The following is an 18,743-nucleotide window of genomic DNA, read 5'->3' as shown; positions in this document are numbered from 1 at the left end:
GCACCTCTTCCCAAGAAAAGTGATGTATAGAGTAATTGCACTGCAAGATAAATGGCAGTGGCAGAAATGTTTACATGCCGAATCACCTTGTAAAGAGAATACTGTCAGATAGTGCCCACTCTTTCGTTTTTTCCTGTCTTAAGCCCATGCATTTTGGTCAGGGATTGGAACTGGAGCTGAACCTGAACCGAAAACCGCTAAAACCCCTTATTTTTGCTAAATCAAACTGAAATTACTTATTCTATCGCTCAATCGAACTGGAACTGAACTGAACTAAATCTGAAGCGGTTACCGCTTTGTGAAACGGTTCAGGAGGGAAGTTTGCTTCAGCAAGCCAGCCCCACAGTGCTTCTTTACAAACCATGTAGCGGAGCTTCAATGGCTCCATTAAGTTTTTAAAATCTTATTACATAAAGATCAAGCGTATTCATTCGACAAATTCATAAGCTGAAATGCGCATGAACGTGGATTCAATGTGGTACGATTTTGTTTCAGTGTACCAAATTTCCTGGGTCTGCTTGAAGCGTCAAACTAGAGATGGCAGTTCTGATTGTGTTTTTTGCTTTTTTGGGACAGTGTGTGTGAAGCTCTTGCACATCATGAACCAAAATATGACTCTATACTCTCTCATTCAGGACCAGAGATCATTTGTGGCAGTGTGTAGTTCCTCAGAAAGTTAACAATGAAGCTTGCTTCATTCATTCTGAATTTTGAGCATGCATAAAGGCAAGAACCACTGAGTCATTTCCTGTTTTTAATCCGACCTTCTCTCTCTCCAGCATTTACTATTTACTGTAGAAGTGTTTTTCTTTTCGCGCGGAATTATTTTTCGCGTTTTTCGCGCACTCCTCCAAAGTCACGAATTTAAGATCCCACGAATAACTCTGGCCATATGAGGGTGAAAACCGTGCAGCGTTCGACGCTATACCGTGACTACCTTGTCCCTTTCTACTCAATGCAGCGCAGGCAGTTTAAGCAAGCCTCAGAAGATTGTTTTATCCCATCAGGCAAGATGTAAAGAAATGAAAATTGATCACGCTTTTGTTACTCCTACAAACGCATTGCACAGTACATATATACCGCTATACCACGAAGCCGCAACATGCCTCCCCCCGCCTTCTCAAAACCAGCTTGTATGATAGTAAGACATCTCAACCGAACTGTTCAGTGCCCTGAGTGATAATGAATGATAACTACTAAAACGAACTGGCTGACCTGCACACGGCCTCTACTATGGCCTCCTGCAGGGTCCCTAAAGGCCATTGTACAGGGCCTTAACTCCCATGACTGTGAGGAGAAGTAAGGAATTGACCTAGAACGCCACCATCCCCGTGAACAACGGATGTCTTAGTACGTGCCGAAATATGCCCAAGTATTGACCGCGGCACGGAATGCAAGAGTAAAGCACTCCCGGAAATCTGTGTCACAAATTTAAGTTCTCGCGAATCACTCCTCAAACCAGCTTTGTTCGAAAACGCGAAAATATTTTCCACGCGGAAAAAACCACTTATACAGTATTTATTTGTTGACAGATGTTGCCAACTTGTCGTAAATGTAGTGTTTCGGGCAATCACAAAATTCACTGCCAAGCTCTCTTCCAAGCAGGACACAACGTTCCATTACAGCAGGTATTACGTAAAGCCTGCACTCTCACTGTGCTCCTGTAACTTGTATGCCGAAGCTATGTACAATGCAGATATCTTTGATGCTGTACTACACTTGTCAGACAAATTTATCCCCTCAGAGTGCTATGAAATCACACTTTAGTGAGAGAAAGTCACATTTTGTGCACTTCTAACATGGCCTAAGCCATGTCTGAACTGATTTGTAATACTAGCAGTAATCTAACAGTTTTAGCTTCGGTTCAAACCCTTCTTTGCTGTTTTAGACCCGAACCTGAACTGAACAAATCTGAACCGAGCCGATATGCTTCAACCTGATCCGCAATCCCAAAAAATAATGGTTCGAATCCCTGGTAGTGGTCAGCCATGATGCAAAGAGTTCATTAGCATGCTGTTTCTCTGAGGCCGTCCCAGAGCAGTAGTTGACAGGGGTGTACCTTCCAAATTATGCAACCGCAGCCTTCGCGAGCCATACATCTGTGGTGCAATTGGAAAGGTGTCGATTGCAAAGAAGCAGAGTTCGAGGTAACTCGTTACTGTAACTAAGTTCCTTTTTTGGGCAACTTGTAACTTAACTCGGTACTTTCTCCATGGTAACTTTCAGAGGAACTCGTTTTCTTTTGCAGGTAACTTTGCCAAAGTAAAGTTCCAAGTTTCTTTTAATTCGCTTTTCACTCACGTCCGCACATTTTCTTGCTTTCTCTCCAGTTTTTTCATGGCATTTTATGCCACAAAACATGATATTCAATCAGTGACAGTATTCTATTCAGGAAGTAAGAACTGCTACCATTGAAATGAAGCTGAACCATTGTGCGCCCACAGGGAGTAAGATGCAAAGCGTTCTAATTGTTGGACATATACGAAAACGATCTAAGCGTGTTGCACTCCTCCGCACGCGACTCAAGGTCTAAATCAACTGCTCACGTGCGCTGCACCTGTGTAGTGCTATTTTGTGTCCGAAGTAACTTGGAAGTAACTCGTTCTTTTTTTTAAGTAACTCCATAACTGCGAGTTACATTTGAGGCTGAAGAACTTTGTTATTAACTTAGTTACATTTTTCACACAGTAACGTAACTCGTAATGAGTTCTTTTTGACAGGTAACTTCTTAATCTATGCAAAGAAGTAGCCCCTATGTGCATTCAGTGAGCTGTCTCTCTGGTGTGCCCAGATCTGTTAATTATGCATAGCAGGTGACCTCTCCTTTAGCTGTTCCTTGGATGTGGAATAGGAGAATCTAAAAAATACCCTCCAAAAGCTTCAACAGAATTGCACAGTCTACTTGTCTGAATAGACACGACATGTTCAATGCTAAGGAACAGCAATTCTGTTCTACTGCACATGACTTCCCTGCATGGTTTGTAGCAACATTGTAGAAGTACATACTACGGCAACATTGAAAAGTGCTTTGTGCACTTCACACGAATACATGACACGCAAACACAAGGATAAAAAATAAGTTTTAATAAAAACAGCCTCCCTCCACTTTGTGTTCCAACTTTTAAGCATCAATCTAGTCAGCTGAGTTGCAATACAGTCCTTAATGTATACATATATGTATATACATATCTGTCATTCTTTCGCTATCTCCATATGCATATACAAAAAAGAAAACGGCATGAAATGTGGCGAACCCCTTCCAGAGTCCGTCGTTGCACATAAATACAACTGTTCAACTGTCCTTGTGTCACTTTTTTTTTTGTCACAAGTTTTCCTACGAAGATGACAGCAGAGCCTTCACTTCATCCAGCACACTCCCTAGTAGCTGCGAATTTGTGCATTTCCCTTCAACACTCAGCCGATTTGGCTCCTAAAAAGGATAAGAACAAATTAAATTTCAGTAGACAGTCGCCAATTCAAATGCCAGCTTCTGTGGCCTTTACAACTGTTTCATCCCATAAAGGGAACCTTTTCCATAACTCCAAATGCTTCGAGATTTCTGAGGTAGAATCTTTCGTATTAGGATATCTGCAGCGAACTAGACAAAGACCAACATAGAGTTAGGAACAACACAGGACACTACGTCAGTGGCCTCACAACTAACTCGACCTTCGCTTTCGGAAATCCTAATACGAAATGGTACCAACACCTCCGCTTCATCTCTGTTCTAGAATCTATGGTTTTACTTTTATAGATTGTTCTCTCAAATGGTTGTTTACGCAACTTCTAGTTTGTCCGACATAACAAAAATCACAAGCTAGGGGAACCTGATAAACGACGTTTGACTGGCAAGAGATGTATTTTGTGTGTCTGTGTGGTTCTTGAAAACAACTTTAGTTTTTTTCTAAAAGAGTGAGGGATTTGAGACAGAAATCGTTTTGGAATGAAAGGTTGACCTCGAATTTTAAAGATACAGCCAAGAAGTTCTGAGGGACTCTGCGACAGTATGGTACGACAACATCGGTGGAGACCGTGGCCTCTGATTGGGAGAGCTGAGGGATACCCTGTGCTACTTAGACGAACAAGCTGCAGGCTTGCAGAAGGGAAAATCTGGTGTACACATCACTTGCTTTAAAATGGCTAACCCCTTTTTGAGGCACGACTTGTTTGATGTGCTTGAAAGGAGGCCTACAATCCTGAGACCTCGCGTGTTCTTATTTCTTTTTCATGTCACTAGTCTCGGGTGAGGGGGTTCTCAATGTGCACAGATTCTCGTTTGAGTTATGTCCGAAGTTTAAACTACCGGAAATTCATCTAATTGTACGTTACAAAACAAAATTACAGTTTGTTGCATGGGTAGCTAAAATACACAGCACATTTTTAACCAAGCTTGTCAATTAAACAGTCTTCAAACGGAGAGGTATTTAAAGTGATCTTATTTCATCGTTGATTGCTGCGCCGAAGCTGTTTCCTGAGTGTGACTTAGGCGAGAGTGCCATGTCAATTAAAGGGACGGTCGCACCTGAAAACTCGTCTATGAAACAATACCAGTATGTTCAGCATCGGCCGACAATCTACTTGGCTATTTCTTTCTTTCTTTCTTTTTTTTCCAAAAAGCGCTTAGATGTTAAATAAACGACTTTTAAAGATAAGCGCTGCTTCCGCACCTGCAGAGGCTCTGGCGGCGTGACGTCACTGCCTAAGCGGAGGAATGAGACTGCGGCGCTCAGAGGAGAAAGGCGCCGTTCAGACGCCCACACAGCCGTGGTATGCGTGGTATTCAAGGTCTCTCCCTCATTGGTTCTCAAGAAGTGACGTTTTCTCGTTTTTCCAGCGTGGGAGTTCCAGCATACCCTCAACATCCGTCGTCTGCTCTTGTCATGTATTCCATCGCATAACAGTCAAACTACTAGGGATGGCATGATATCGATATTCTATGCCTGCGATGCTATTGATAGTTTTACAATAGCGACATTTATCGTTAAAAATATTGATATTCACATCGACACAAATATCTAACTACATCGATATAGTTTTGGAGAGTGTGGTGCAAAAAAGACTGTGCTTGTTCCTAGATAAACACAATGTCATATCCAACTGCCAACGTGGCTCTAGGAAATCCAGATCTACAGAGTCAGCACTACTGAATGTTAAACAGCATATTTTACAGGATTTCGAAGACAAAAATATAACGCTGGGGGCATTCACCAATTTAAGTAAGGCATTTGACATGCTAAATCATAACATGCTCTGTAGTAAACTGTATTAACTCTGTAGTAAAGTGGCTTTAGGCCAAACAATTTCATAAACATTAGACATAACTAATGGAGTGCCCCAGGGCAGCATTTGGGCCCGTTGCTTTTTAACCTATATATAAATGATATTATTCAAACATGTAAGCACGCCAAGCTAGTTATTTATGCCGATGACACCACGCTCCTTTTTCCGGTGCAAACACCGAAAGTATTATCACAATGACAAATGTGATTATCTTTAGGCCAAAAAATAAGCAAATAGCAGTGGACACAACGTTAAAAGGTAGGAGATGACACAATTGAACTAGTTAGTAGCCAGAAAGTGCTTGGTGTCTGGTTCCAGCACAATCTTGCCTGGGATGAACACGTTGAATACGTACAAAGCAAGGTCAATAAAAATTGGTATACTGGAAATGTATTAATTTTCGTGAATCATCACGCACTCAGTCATTTGCAAAATTATCTGTGACTATGTAATTTCGCGATTCCAGGGCTGTTTCCTTTCGCAGGATAGAGATGTGTTCGAGAGTACAATTAGTCGCAACTTTTTTAGTGGTGGGGAAATGCACAAAAATTAATACATCGCGAATAAAAATGCGCTTACAGTATGCTGCCTAAAACGTACAAGTGCTGGCTTACAATGCCTTATTTCAGTCATATGCAAACTATTGCAGTTTGATCTGGGCAACAACAACACGTGGGAATTTACAATCAATATTCATTTCGCAGAAAAAAGCAGTTCGGTGCATGGTGAACTCTTTGCACTTGTATTCTATTGATGCTCTTCTCGTCCAGCTCAATATTATACCTGTTCCAAAAATCTATATTCACTGACTGCAAAGAGCATATAGGAACGCATTAAAAAAATAATAGCAGTGCATTCCTTCGTGTTCTTAAGCTCGAGCTTAAGTTCGAGGAACATTCCTCAAACGTTAACAGTATACACCATAGAAAGAAATAGAAAGTTTTGTACTCTAGAACTAAGTACGATGGTCAACGTACAGTCAACCCTCGATTTATGAACACCCTCGGTTCCCCGAAAAATAGTTCATAAATCGAGGGATTCATAAATAGAAAATTCCTTTAAGTGAGTACTATCGAGCAAATGGAACAGTATTTCAGAGTTGGTATTTTGTTTATAATCCAATATATTGTGTAATTTTGCTTTCGACCATGCCTTCTGCTGTATCGATCTCACAAAACACAGATGTTAGCGCATTCACACTCTGTTTATTATGCAATACCAAATAGTGTAATTTTGCTTTGGACCATGCCTACCGCTGTGTCAATCTTGGAAAGAGGCAATGTCAGCACGTTCGCACTCAACTGGTCTCGGATTTCCTCTGGGGTTTTTAACCTACCTTTATTAATCTCCGCGTGACAGCGGACACCTTATTCATGAATTGAGGTCAGGTACAGTTCTGCAAAAACCCGTTTGTTGTTCGGATTTTGAGGGGTTAAGAACCGAGGGTGCAATACCTGGAAAACGTTTTGTCTGTTCAGGCGTCATTCATAAGACCACGAATAATCCCTTTGAAGGTTTTTGTTGGCCTCGGAACGACCCGTTCATAAATTGAGGGCAAAAACGCTGGGCAACTCCTAGTTGGTTCCCAGAAATCCCATTCATTATTCGAATATCGAGGTTCATAAAACGAGGGAAAAATGCATGTAAAAAGTTTGGTTCCTCGTGCTAGTGTTCGTAAAACGAGGGAATTCATAAATCGAAGGTTCATAAATCGAGGGTTGACTGTATATCTTTTTAAGCAGCAACAGCATTAAACAACGTTGATGTAAACGCCAGAAGCACATCTAGTGAGATTCGAAAGCTGTTATTATGATTTTATTTACCAGTCTTGCCGGTTTACTGTCTACGGTTCTACTGTCTCCACAGCTCACAGGCAAGAAGTAAACTTCGAAGTGGATCTCAACAAAAGCATGAAACGATCGAAAGAAAGCGAAAATGCGTTCGCATAATCCGAAATGGCAGCACCGCTGGGACACTGGCTGGCAATAAAACACGAGGAGCGAGGAGGTTGCATCGTGGGATTGGCGGCTGGGAAAGGGAAGTCAGCAAGGGAGCAAGCTCATGGTTTTTATGGCAGGTTGCCGTTGTGCGGATTGAAAGCTGATGGAAGATGATGAAATTTGGTAGCAAACTTACGAATTAAGCGGGACATGGGCCAGTTTTCTTCAAATTATGCAGTCGTATTACAACGCGCGAAGACAGGACCGCAGCAATCCTTCAAGTTAATCGGAATTTCGAATTAAGCGAGATCGAATTAGCGAGGTTCTACTGTACAGTGGAACATCACTAAATGGAAATCTCTAAACAGAATTACTGCTTTAAGGTAACAACAGCCGCAAGGTTGTTTGGATTCGTATTGATGCGGTGCAAAAATTTCCTCGTTAAACGGAACAAATTTTTTACACCACTGGGTAAACGGAACTGACTTTATTTCAAATCATCATCCTACATACATTGCAGTTCGAGCTCTCCGCTTCTGGTATGGCAATGATTAGGATTAATACGTTAACAGTAGTAAGTGCCACTTCCAACGGCATTGCGGAAGTGTGCACATCATGCTCTTGATCTTCAAAGCAAGACCGAAGTTATCAACAATTTCGAGAGTGGTTGCTACACAAAAACGGTGCTTGCGATGAAGTAAGGGATGCCAAAAAGCACGCTAACAAGAACTGGATCTCTTAGTGAAAAGGACAAGCTGTATGATGCCTTTAGTGCTTCATGATTTGGGCCGCAAAGAAAAAGACTTGGGCTCGGTGACTATGAAGCGCTTGAAAAATGCTTGCTACTGGGCATAAAGCATGCCCAAAGTCAGAATATCCCAATGAATGGGCCAATTGTTTGTGTCAAGAGACCTCAATAAGGACTAGAATAAAGTTGAAAATTGTGTGTGTATTCCTTGTCTTTGATGCAGTAATGCGCATAAAGCCTGCTTACAACTTCTGCACTCCTGGAAATTACACCATTTAACATCCCACACACAACTCAGTAAATGGAACCCCTGATAAACAGAACATATTTTCCAGGTCCCTTGATGTTCCATTTAAAGAGATTCCACTCCTCCATACTTTACTTTACATTAGTAAAGTACGGAGGGGCGCATGCTGTGCGATGACTGCTCCAAGCGTGGTAGTTTACTGTCTTGTTCCCCCGCACTATTTCTACACCTAAGTGGTTGTAGATATAACGACGCGCACAAAATATCAGAGTGGTTACAAATGTAGTTAAGCATCTACATCCTAGTCGTTGTCAAGTAGGACATTCCTTTGGTAGGCGTCACCATTTGAAAGTTGGCTTCACCCAATACTTCCGTGTACTGCGGGCAAGCCCACTTCAACGAACACTTATTGTTGAATTGTAGGTTTGTAAATTTTAAACAAAATACAGAAGCCGACACTGAAGATTTTTGTTTAAGTTTAATTTGTACAAGCTTTCGCGTGGAGGTCCACGCTTCCTCAGGTACAAAGTGAAGTGGTGACACACATAAGTATATATAGTATAGACACTGCTGTACAAAGAAAGGGAAGAGGAAAGGAGATATGGTGCCACATGTCTGTGTACAGTGAATAGCTGGGCAGACGGATAAGTGACCTCTAACCGTTTAAGAACAGTAAAAGGTGTTGTTGTGAACAAAAAGGCTCGCCAACCCAGTTTCGCGGAAGGGGGGTCAGGAGTATGGGAAACGAGTGGCCCAGAATGGACAAAAGGGAAGGTTACGGATTATCTAACGGAGTACCAGACGATGACTGAAAGTGGGGATTCAAGAATTGTGCACAAATAAATATAGATATATAGCTACTAAATTTACATAAGCGGATATAACGAGCCAGGACTAAGATTCAGACCATTTGGTGTGAGACACTTGAATTGCGAAATTAAGTAGGACTCTCTATTCTTACGTTTAATGTCGGTGCGGAACCCAGATTCTAGCAATATAATTTTCAAATCAGTTTCAAAATCGTGATTAGGTTGATTGAAGTGAATGGCGACAGGAGTTTGGCGGGCATTTAGGATATCAAATTTGTGGCCATAAAATCTTTTTCTCATTGTGTTGGAGGTTTCACCGATGTATTGTGAATTGCACTTGCTGCAGAATATCAAGTAACAAATATTGGGTGAATTACAGTGGAGTGAATGACGAATTTTCAAACAGAAGTCACCCAAAGTGCTACGGGCAATGGTGGACGGCGCGATAAATTTACAGGTCTGGCACCGTGTACTACCACAGGGATAACAACCCGGCGAGCGCTTCATCATGCATGATGACGTGAGGATGTCGCGCAAATTTTTCGATCTACGGAATGCTACTAGTGGGGGAGTGGGAAAAATTTCCTTTAATTGCTCGTCAGCATGTAATATATTGAGGTGGCGTCTAAGAATGGAATTGGTATTGACAAGTGATTTATGATATGTGGTGGATAAAACTACATTACTTAAGTCCTCTTTACGTTTCGGGGTGAATAAGGACTCCCTGGATAGGCTAGATGATTTGGCAAACGAGTCATGGATGAGTTCAAATGGGTAATTTCTTTTTTCGAAATCAGATACCATTTGCTGAGCATGTTTTACAAAATCAGTCTGATCTGAGCAGATTCGTTTCAGGCGCAAGAACTGACCATATGGAATACTCCTTTTCTGGTGATTGGGATGATAGCTTTCATAGTGGAGATCCCCACTTCACCCCGATGCATCTCCAGGGGTGTCTGACTGTGTGAACGTGGGTTCTTCACCAAGGACTTTTTCTACTTCGCGTGGTGCGTCTGCTCAAGTACGCTCTTCTCCTCCAGCCAGGCCACAGAGGAGAGTTAGCCGTCGCTTCCCTATGACAACACGTAAGCAGTCTAGACAACGCAGGTCCGGCCGGACACAATGACTTGTACAGAACAATGAACGTCATTCAGTGCCCTTCTTGAAAGCGCGTAAACTTTTGGCTAGGAAAGCTAGATTCCTGTCTAATTTTAGTTTTTATACAGATTGTATATCTCAGCGTATAATTCCCAAAGGTTTATCATTGTCCATCACGCCGTCTTTTAAGTTCCATTCCCCCTTGAGCTCTACGAAGTGGGCTACCGCTCTCAATAATGCGTCGCTCCAACTAGTTAAAATTCTCAGACAGGAAAGTTCTTACGTCTTGAAAGATATTGATAACCAGCTCAAACAGCTTGCCAACCAACTCTCTCAACATGAAGTTCTTAATCTCTCTGAATTCACTGCCAATAAGCTGAAGAAAATTCACGAAATCAAAACCAAAAAATCGAAACGTGATGATCTTATTCTATCTCCCATTTTAGCGCATGGCATTTGTGACGTGATAAATTCTGAACCATCTTCCACGAAGGCTGGCCATAACACCGTCTTTAATCTTTCTGATGTGACCCTCAACGAGGCTGAACTTGGTGTTCTCTCAAAAGGTCTCAGTTTTGTACCTACGGAGCGTAATATTGATGAATTTGAAATTCTGCACGATCTGCACAACTTAGGTAGGAGAATGCACCTGAAAACCTTCTTTCACGATAAACCTAGCTCAGATGCTGCGCCCTTCCGAAACCCCTCTAGCTGGACGCCAGACTCCTCTAGAACTAGCCCCCTTATTGACAATTACATCAAGGCGGTTCACAAGGATATCAAGACAAATTATTCGAAATCTATTGTACACACTGATAACTTGTCTAATTGTGAGAAAGTAGCGCTACGAAATCTTAAAGCCCGTAATGACATTATTATCAGACCAGCGGACAAGGGTGGCGGTATAGTTGTTCTCAATACATCCGACTACATCGCGGAAGCAGACAGGCAGTTAAGTGACCGCTCATTCTACAGAGCTATCGATCAGGATCCAACCCCTTCCTTTTGTCTTCTTATTAATAAGAAAATTGATGAACTCGTCACTAGTAAACTTATCCCGTCCCATATTTCCAAATTCTTGCGTCCTAAGAACGTTACACCAGGTAATTTTTATCTTTTGATCAAAGTTCATAAACCCAATAACCCTGGGAGACCCATTATTTCAGGAATAAACACACCGACAGAGAAATTATCCTTAGTTGCTGACCACTGCATCAAACACATCCCACCCATTCTCCCATCCTTTGTCAAAGACACAAACGATTTCCTTTCCAAAATTAACGCTGTCCATGACCATTTCAGTAACCATGGTGACATTTTGTTGGCAACAATGGATGTCGTTTCGCTATACACTAACATTCCCAATGACGAAGGTCTCTCTGCTGTTGAACACTTCCTTAATTCTCACCCTTCCGATATTCTTCCCATGCCTGCTATCATCCCCCTTTTAGAACTAGTTCTTAGCTGTAATAACTTCGTATTCAACGATCAACACTTCGTCCAAATTCATGGCGCTGCCATGGGCTCCCGGGTTTCACCTAATTATGCCAATTTATTCATGGGTCGTTTTGAAAACTCAGCCCTCAATTCTTTCCCCCTTAAGCCACTTATATATCTCAGGTTCATCGACGACATTTTTGTCCTCTGGTCTGGTGATGAGGCATCTCTGCAGTCATTTTTTGATCACTTCAATTCTCTGCATAGCAAAATTAAATTTACCTGTAACTATTCAAGGTCATCCATCAACTTCCTTGATGTGACAGTGTCATGTAAATCTGGTAGGCTGACCACTGAACTATACAAGAAACCAACGGACAAGCGCCAGTATCTCCACTATGAAAGCTATCATCCCAATCACCAGAAAAGGAGTATTCCATATGGTCAGTTCTTGCGCCTGAAACGAATCTGCTCAGATCAGACTGATTTTGTAAAACATGCTCAGCAAATGGTATCTGATTTCGAAAAAAGAAATTACCCATTTGAACTCATCCATGACTCGTTTGCCAAATCATCTAGCCTATCCAGGGAGTCCTTATTCACCCCGAAACGTAAAGAGGACTTAAGTAATGTAGTTTTATCCACCACATATCATAAATCACTTGTCAATACCAATTCCATTCTTAGACGCCACCTCAATATATTACATGCTGACGAGCAATTAAAGGAAATTTTTCCCACTCCCCCACTAGTAGCATTCCGTAGATCGAAAAATTTGCGCGACATCCTCACGTCATCATGCATGATGAAGCGCTCGCCGGGTTGTTATCCCTGTGGTAGTACACGGTGCCAGACCTGTAAATTTATCGCGCCGTCCACCATTGCCCGTAGCACTTTGGGTGACTTCTGTTTGAAAATTCGTCATTCACTCCACTGTAATTCACCCAATATTTGTTACTTGATATTCTGCAGCAAGTGCAATTCACAATACATCGGTGAAACCTCCAACACAATGAGAAAAAGATTTTATGGCCACAAATTTGATATCCTAAATGCCCGCCAAACTCCTGTCGCCATTCACTTCAATCAACCTAATCACGATTTTGAAACTGATTTGAAAATTATATTGCTAGAATCTGGGTTCCGCACCGACATTAAACGTAAGAATAGAGAGTCCTACTTAATTTCGCAATTCAAGTGTCTCACACCAAATGGTCTGAATCTTAGTCCTGGCTCGTTATATCCGCTTATGTAAATTTAGTAGCTATATATCTATATTTATTTGTGCACAATTCTTGAATCCCCACTTTCAGTCATCGTCTGGTACTCCGTTAGATAATCCGTAACCTTCCCTTTTGTCCATTCTGGGCCACTCGTTTCCCATACTCCTGACCCCCCTTCCGCGAAACTGGGTTGGCGAGCCTTTTTGTTCACAACAACACCTTTTACTGTTCTTAAACGGTTAGAGGTCACTTATCCGTCTGCCCAGCTATTCACTGTACACAGACATGTGGCACCATATCTCCTTTCCTCTTCCCTTTCTTTGTACAGCAGTGTCTATACTATATATACTTATGTGTGTCACCACTTCACTTTGTACCTGAGGAAGCGTGGACCTCCACGCGAAAGCTTGTACAAATTAAACTTAAACAAAAATCTTCAGTGTCGGCTTCTGTATTTTGTTTATGTGATCTACAGGACTTGACTCCCCTCTTCGTATACGCATCTGTTTGTAAATTTTGCGGAACTTTTCGATTCATTCATTTGTGTTGCGGGAAAGCCAACTTCAACCTGACATCATAGACATTGTTTAGTAATAAATTATCTTAGATCAGTGAGGCCGTGGCAGCTTGAATCTCCCTCCCAACCTCATTACCGAAGCAACTTTGTGGGCAAAGCAAGCTGCCATGGCCCTATTAATCTAACCTAACTTCGGTAAACTAACCCAAGACATCATCAACTTGGTTAGTACCAAAAATAGAGAAAAAATCAGCAAAATCACGCTAAACAGCGAGGAAACAAAGATTTCAGCAACGCTCAGAGTTCCTAGAAAGTGGGCTTGCCCGCAATACACGAAAGTACTAGGTGAAGCCAATTTTCAAATGGTAATGCCTACCGAAGGAATGCCCAAAGTAGATTTAACTAGTGCGGCTGTGATGTAGTTGCACTAGTAGTTAAACTATGAGTTGACACAGGCGTTAGTAGTTATAGTTAAACTATTAAAAAAGTAGTTACAGCACATCTCTGACTTCTACTATGTACGGTCAACCCTCGATTTATGAACCTTCGATTTATGAATTCCCTCGTTTTGTGAACACGAGCACAAGGAACCAAACTTTTTACATGCATTTTTCCCTCGTTTTATGAATCTCGATATTCGAATAATGAATGGAATTTCTGGGAACCAACTAGGAGTTGCCCAGCGTTTTTGCCCTCAATTTATGAACAGATCGTTCCGAGGTCAACAGAAACCTTCAAAGGGATTGTTTCGTGGTCTTATGAATGATTAGGGCCCGACTTTTTAGGGTTAAACCCGTATCCGCCCGATATTTACCCCCCAAACGAAATCTGTAAAATTCGGGTTTAACCCGAATCTACCCGAAAACATCCGGGTCGCGTGGCACACTCATAAGCGTGCATTAAAATAAAGTTTGATAACATTGCTAAACATTAGTTCCATGTTAAGGCAAATTTTTATTAAACAAAAAAAAAAAAATCACCCGAATACACCCGAATTCCTGACGACAGAATATGCCGTAACGGGATTTAACCCGAATACACCCGAATTTTCAAATTAAAAATAATCACCCGATATTTACCCCCCGAATTTGGCCAAAAATAAAACCCGAAAAAGTCAGGCCCTATGAATGATGCCTGAACGGACAAAACGTTTTCCAGGTATTACACCCTCGGTTCTTAACCCCTCCAAATCCAAACAACGGGTTTTCCGGGGTCGCACAAGGGGCAACCAAGTCTTCCTGACCTCAATTGATGAATAAGGTGGCCGCTGTCACCCGGAAATTAATAGACGGAGGTTAAAAATCCCTGGGAAAATTCGAGACCAGTCGAGTGCAAATGTGCTGACATCTCTTCTTTCCAAGATTGACACAGCGGAAGGCACGGTCGAAAGCAAAATTAAACAATTGAGTATTGCATAATAAACAGAGTGTGAATGTGCTAACGTCTGTTCTTTGTGAGATTGATACAGCAGAAGGCATGGTCGAAATCAAAATTACACAATATATTTCATTATAAACACAATCCCAACTCGGAAATGCTGTTCCATTTGCTCGATAGTACTCACTTAACGGAATTTTCGATTTATGAATCCCTCGATTTATGAATGATTTTTCGGGAAACCGAGGGTGTTCCTAAATCGAGGGTTGACTGTATTTCGCTGCAGAAAAGTGAGGACTTTTAGAGTGCTTACTAAGTGCTTGATAAGAAGGCAAATATGATCATCCTGGATGGAACGACTGTACAGGGATGCAGTCAGACCCACTTTCTCCACAACTGAAAAGCAATATAGCTGTCAGCATTCCAACATCTAATGAAGTTCTAACAACAAACTCTCGATGAAGTTAGCCTTGTACCTGAAAAATGGCAGTGGAAGCAGATCTTGGACAGGACATGAGAGAACTCCAGGTCTAGAGGGTTGAGAACAAAGGAAGAGGAAGCCGACAGCTCCCCACCTCTCAGCAACTCCGAGAAGGTGTCCCTTAAATTAGAATTTAGAATCAATTTTTTTAGCATAGCCTTTGAAACATGATCCCCTCACAGTGTACAGAATCACAACAGAAAAAAAATGGGGAGGAGGGAAAAAAAAATGCAACTTGTTACCTTTTGTGCATAGTGCCTAGTAGATAACATGATACAGGAAGGTGCAACTTGAGGTCCAGTTTCTCATGTGTAAGCCCACCGTCCACCTGCAATATAAAAGCGTAAAAATTGCTCTTTTCCACTCTCTCTAATTTTTACAAACACACTAATGTGAATGTCATTAAAGCATAGCACTCAACTGCTACAACTTGATGGGACTCTCACGTAGCTCCTCCGCCGCAATCGGAGTCGTCTCCACAAATATAACATCAGGGTTCGTACAGACAAGTTGAGAAAATTTTTGAGGGTTTTCAAGGACCCACATGGACTCCTTAGTATTACATCTCCAGACTTAGAACTGGTTCTGTGCACACTACTGCTACAGGAGACATTATTGTAAAAATAATTAGACAATATCAGAGTAAGGTAACTGTTACAACTAGAGCTCGGTGAATATTCAAAATCTCGAATACGAATCGAATAGTTTATTCTATTCGAACGGCACTCGCAATGAATTTTGTTTATTTGATATTTTCGAATGTAGTTTTCGAAAACTCTAAAATATACCGCGGCAGCACTCCGTTGGAGCGCTTCGGCCAGATCGTCATTGCCATCACCATCATAGTGGCTGTGTTTGATACGAAAGATGAAAGTGGGCGCACGCTTTTGATGCGGAAGTCTTGCAGTCTTGTACTGCCACAGTGTGGTTTATATGGAGGACAAGGGGTTGCTTGATGAGCCACACGCGGAGTGGTAAAGCGCCACAGGGAAGTACTTCGACTACTCCAAAACTGCGTGTGGCACAATACTACGCACACCAATGGGCTCAACGTTGGGTGTCAGCACAGATCGGCTTTCAAAATTAATGAGAAGGGGACTGAAGAGTGCAAAGACACAAATCACCGAAAGATAACTGACACTATGCAGCCCAAAGGTCGACACCCAGGGCGAAGTAAAGAGGCACTGGAGTTGCGCGAATGGTTGCAATTGACTTGCAGCCGTCCTCCCAGCGCAGTGCTCAGCAGTATCTCCCTGTGCGAACCACATCGGCATCAAGTGACCCTCTCTTCTTTGTGTCGGGAAATATGTTAGTTTACGGAGAGATTCACTCAGAACACAACATGTACAGCAGCTTGCTTTCCTGCATGACAACTTGTAATACACATGATGCATTCCTATTAGAGGTGTGAGAATACTGAAATTTTCTAATACGAATCGAATATGAATATCTACAAAATTGTTCTTCGAATATCGAATCAAATATCGAATATCACGTCATAGGATAAAGGCTTCTAAGAGTCAATTAAGTTAATTAAGCCCCGAAAACAAGCATCATCACAGTTGTACGTGTTCTGCTGATCTTTAGAAAAATGTCCGAAGGGCTAATGAGGAATATGTGTTAAATTTTAGGGGTGTGCAAATATTTGAGTACTCGAATTCGAATCGAATAGCAAACACACGAACTATTCTATTCGCGAATCGAATATCCAATATTCGATTTTTCGAATATTCGACTATGAACGACACAACCCGGAAGTGGGCTTCACCTGATGCTTCCGCGCATGAGGTGAAGCCTGCTTTACGAAATTGCCCTTGCTGCAGGATCAACACAGGCCGGACGGTGTTTAGTTTAAGATAACGTTATCTAAACTTAGTTTTGTAGACATCGTCTGTGGAAGGGGTGGCGCTTCTCCCACATACAAGTTAGGGGTGCCGACGGGGGACTTTAATTGGATGTTTGTGAGGTTACTCTTGAGTAATGACTACAGCCCACAAACAAGAAGGGTTTTAAAGATGCCTTTATGTCTAAAATTCAGCAGTGCAACTTCCTCGGGTGAGATAAAAGAAACTATAGGGTGTTCATGGCAAAGCTGAGGCAGGATGCCAATTCGTTTGTTTCACAAATGGCCTGTGGTTGTCTGAAACTATTACAGCCTCATCCGTATAACATGCTACTGCTGGACATAAAATTTTGAAATGAAGGTAACCACTCCAGTACTCCAGTAATAAGTGTACTGAAGTGTAGGCTCACCTGAAAAGCAGGAAACACTCTGCCGTAAAATTAAAGGAACAGTCTAGAGGCCCACAACTTTGTTTCTGTTTCTGGTCAGTATGGAAGGCGGCCGAAAACAGTTTTCCCACAATTAGTGCAACCATAGCGAAATTGGGACGCCTGCAATAGCTCCCCGAACCTCCCGTGCACGAAACACCCTCCTTCACCTTCACGATAGGCACGTGATGAGCGCCACCACGCGCGTCACTATGTGACACAAGTGGTGAGGATGCTCCTCATTGGACCTGGGATCTCATGATCCAGGTGAGCAACATCGCGCAGGCCGGAGCGTCTGCTACCGCTTCGGAGAAGCCATGTGTTCTCCGGCTACGTGATGTCCGAAACGGAGGGTTTGAAGGCTGTTCACGACACAACCACGATTTTTTGGGACCGCAGACACCACGGGAAGAACGAGTGGTGCAGCCCGAAATTAACTGCGCTTGTACAGCGAAAACCCCGTGCTTCTCGACGATGTGCAGCCTGTCCGACCGTTTTCACCGCGCAGTTGGTTCAGTGGCTAACAGGCGGCGCCACAATACCACCGCCATCGCTTGCTTTCTGCTACTGTGAATTCTGAGATTGCACAGAAGCCACGGACATATTACTCTTGTGATCGTAATCATATTTTCTCAGGCTGCATATATACTTTGATTTTTTTTTTTGAAAACGTGATACAAATCATATAAAGAATACAAGTCAACAAGAAACAGCTCGCAATGTTCGTAGCAGATGGTTTTTCCTACGAATGACTGAGGGGCTTTCTACCACCAACGCCACAGTACAGTGAAACCCGCGTATAACGATATTGACGGTAATCGCGAATTCCATCGTTATATGGGGTACATCGTTAAACGAGGGCTGACCTAAATAGCGCGTCCCCGAAAAGTCGAGTCGCGCGCCACCCCTCGTGTAGCAAAAAAAAAAAAAAAGATTCCCCATAGAACCAATGTATATTTTGACGGTAAAATCATGAACCATCGTTTTACGAGGAATATCGTTATACGCAATATCGCTATCCGCGGGTTTTACTGTAGTTCAATTATAATTCAATGACACGTTTTCTGGGAAATCCTGTATACTAGTTTGTAAGCTGATGTAGTTTCGAAACTTGAGAATACACATTGCTGTAGAATGCATTGGATCTTCAGACTCCCACTACCAACATAATTCATCCTGGCAACATAATGCACATGTCAAAGCCTGAGGTAGAGAAGCCTACCTTTTCCTCTTTTTTTTATATTCTGACAGAAAATGCCATGGATGAGCAGTAGCTATTTGCTGACGGACATAGTGGCAAGAAATATTCCAACTG

General features: G+C 42.1%; 1 protein-coding gene across 2 annotated transcripts in view; it reads right to left on the bottom strand.

The window, feature by feature from the left end:
- Window positions 1-3,069: 3,069 nt before the first annotated feature.
- Window positions 3,070-18,743, bottom strand: part of LOC135391329 (AP-3 complex subunit delta-1-like) — a 79,849-nt gene continuing 64,175 nt past the window's right edge. For both annotated transcript variants that reach the window (XM_064621569.1, XM_064621570.1), the window contains exons 30-33: window positions 15,400-15,485; window positions 15,153-15,277; window positions 14,990-15,072; window positions 3,070-3,430 (exon numbers count right to left, since the gene is read on the bottom strand). In XM_064621569.1, coding sequence (XP_064477639.1) covers window positions 3,335-3,430; window positions 14,990-15,072; window positions 15,153-15,277; window positions 15,400-15,485 — 390 coding nt within the window. In that variant the 3' untranslated portion in view covers window positions 3,070-3,334. The remainder of the gene's footprint in view (window positions 3,431-14,989; window positions 15,073-15,152; window positions 15,278-15,399; window positions 15,486-18,743) is intronic.

The sequence above is a fragment of the Ornithodoros turicata genome, chromosome 4, assembly GCF_037126465.1.
Source record: "Ornithodoros turicata isolate Travis chromosome 4, ASM3712646v1, whole genome shotgun sequence".
Classification (NCBI taxonomy): Eukaryota; Metazoa; Arthropoda; class Arachnida; order Ixodida; family Argasidae; genus Ornithodoros; species Ornithodoros turicata.
This window is presented reverse-complemented; position numbering and strand designations above follow the sequence as displayed.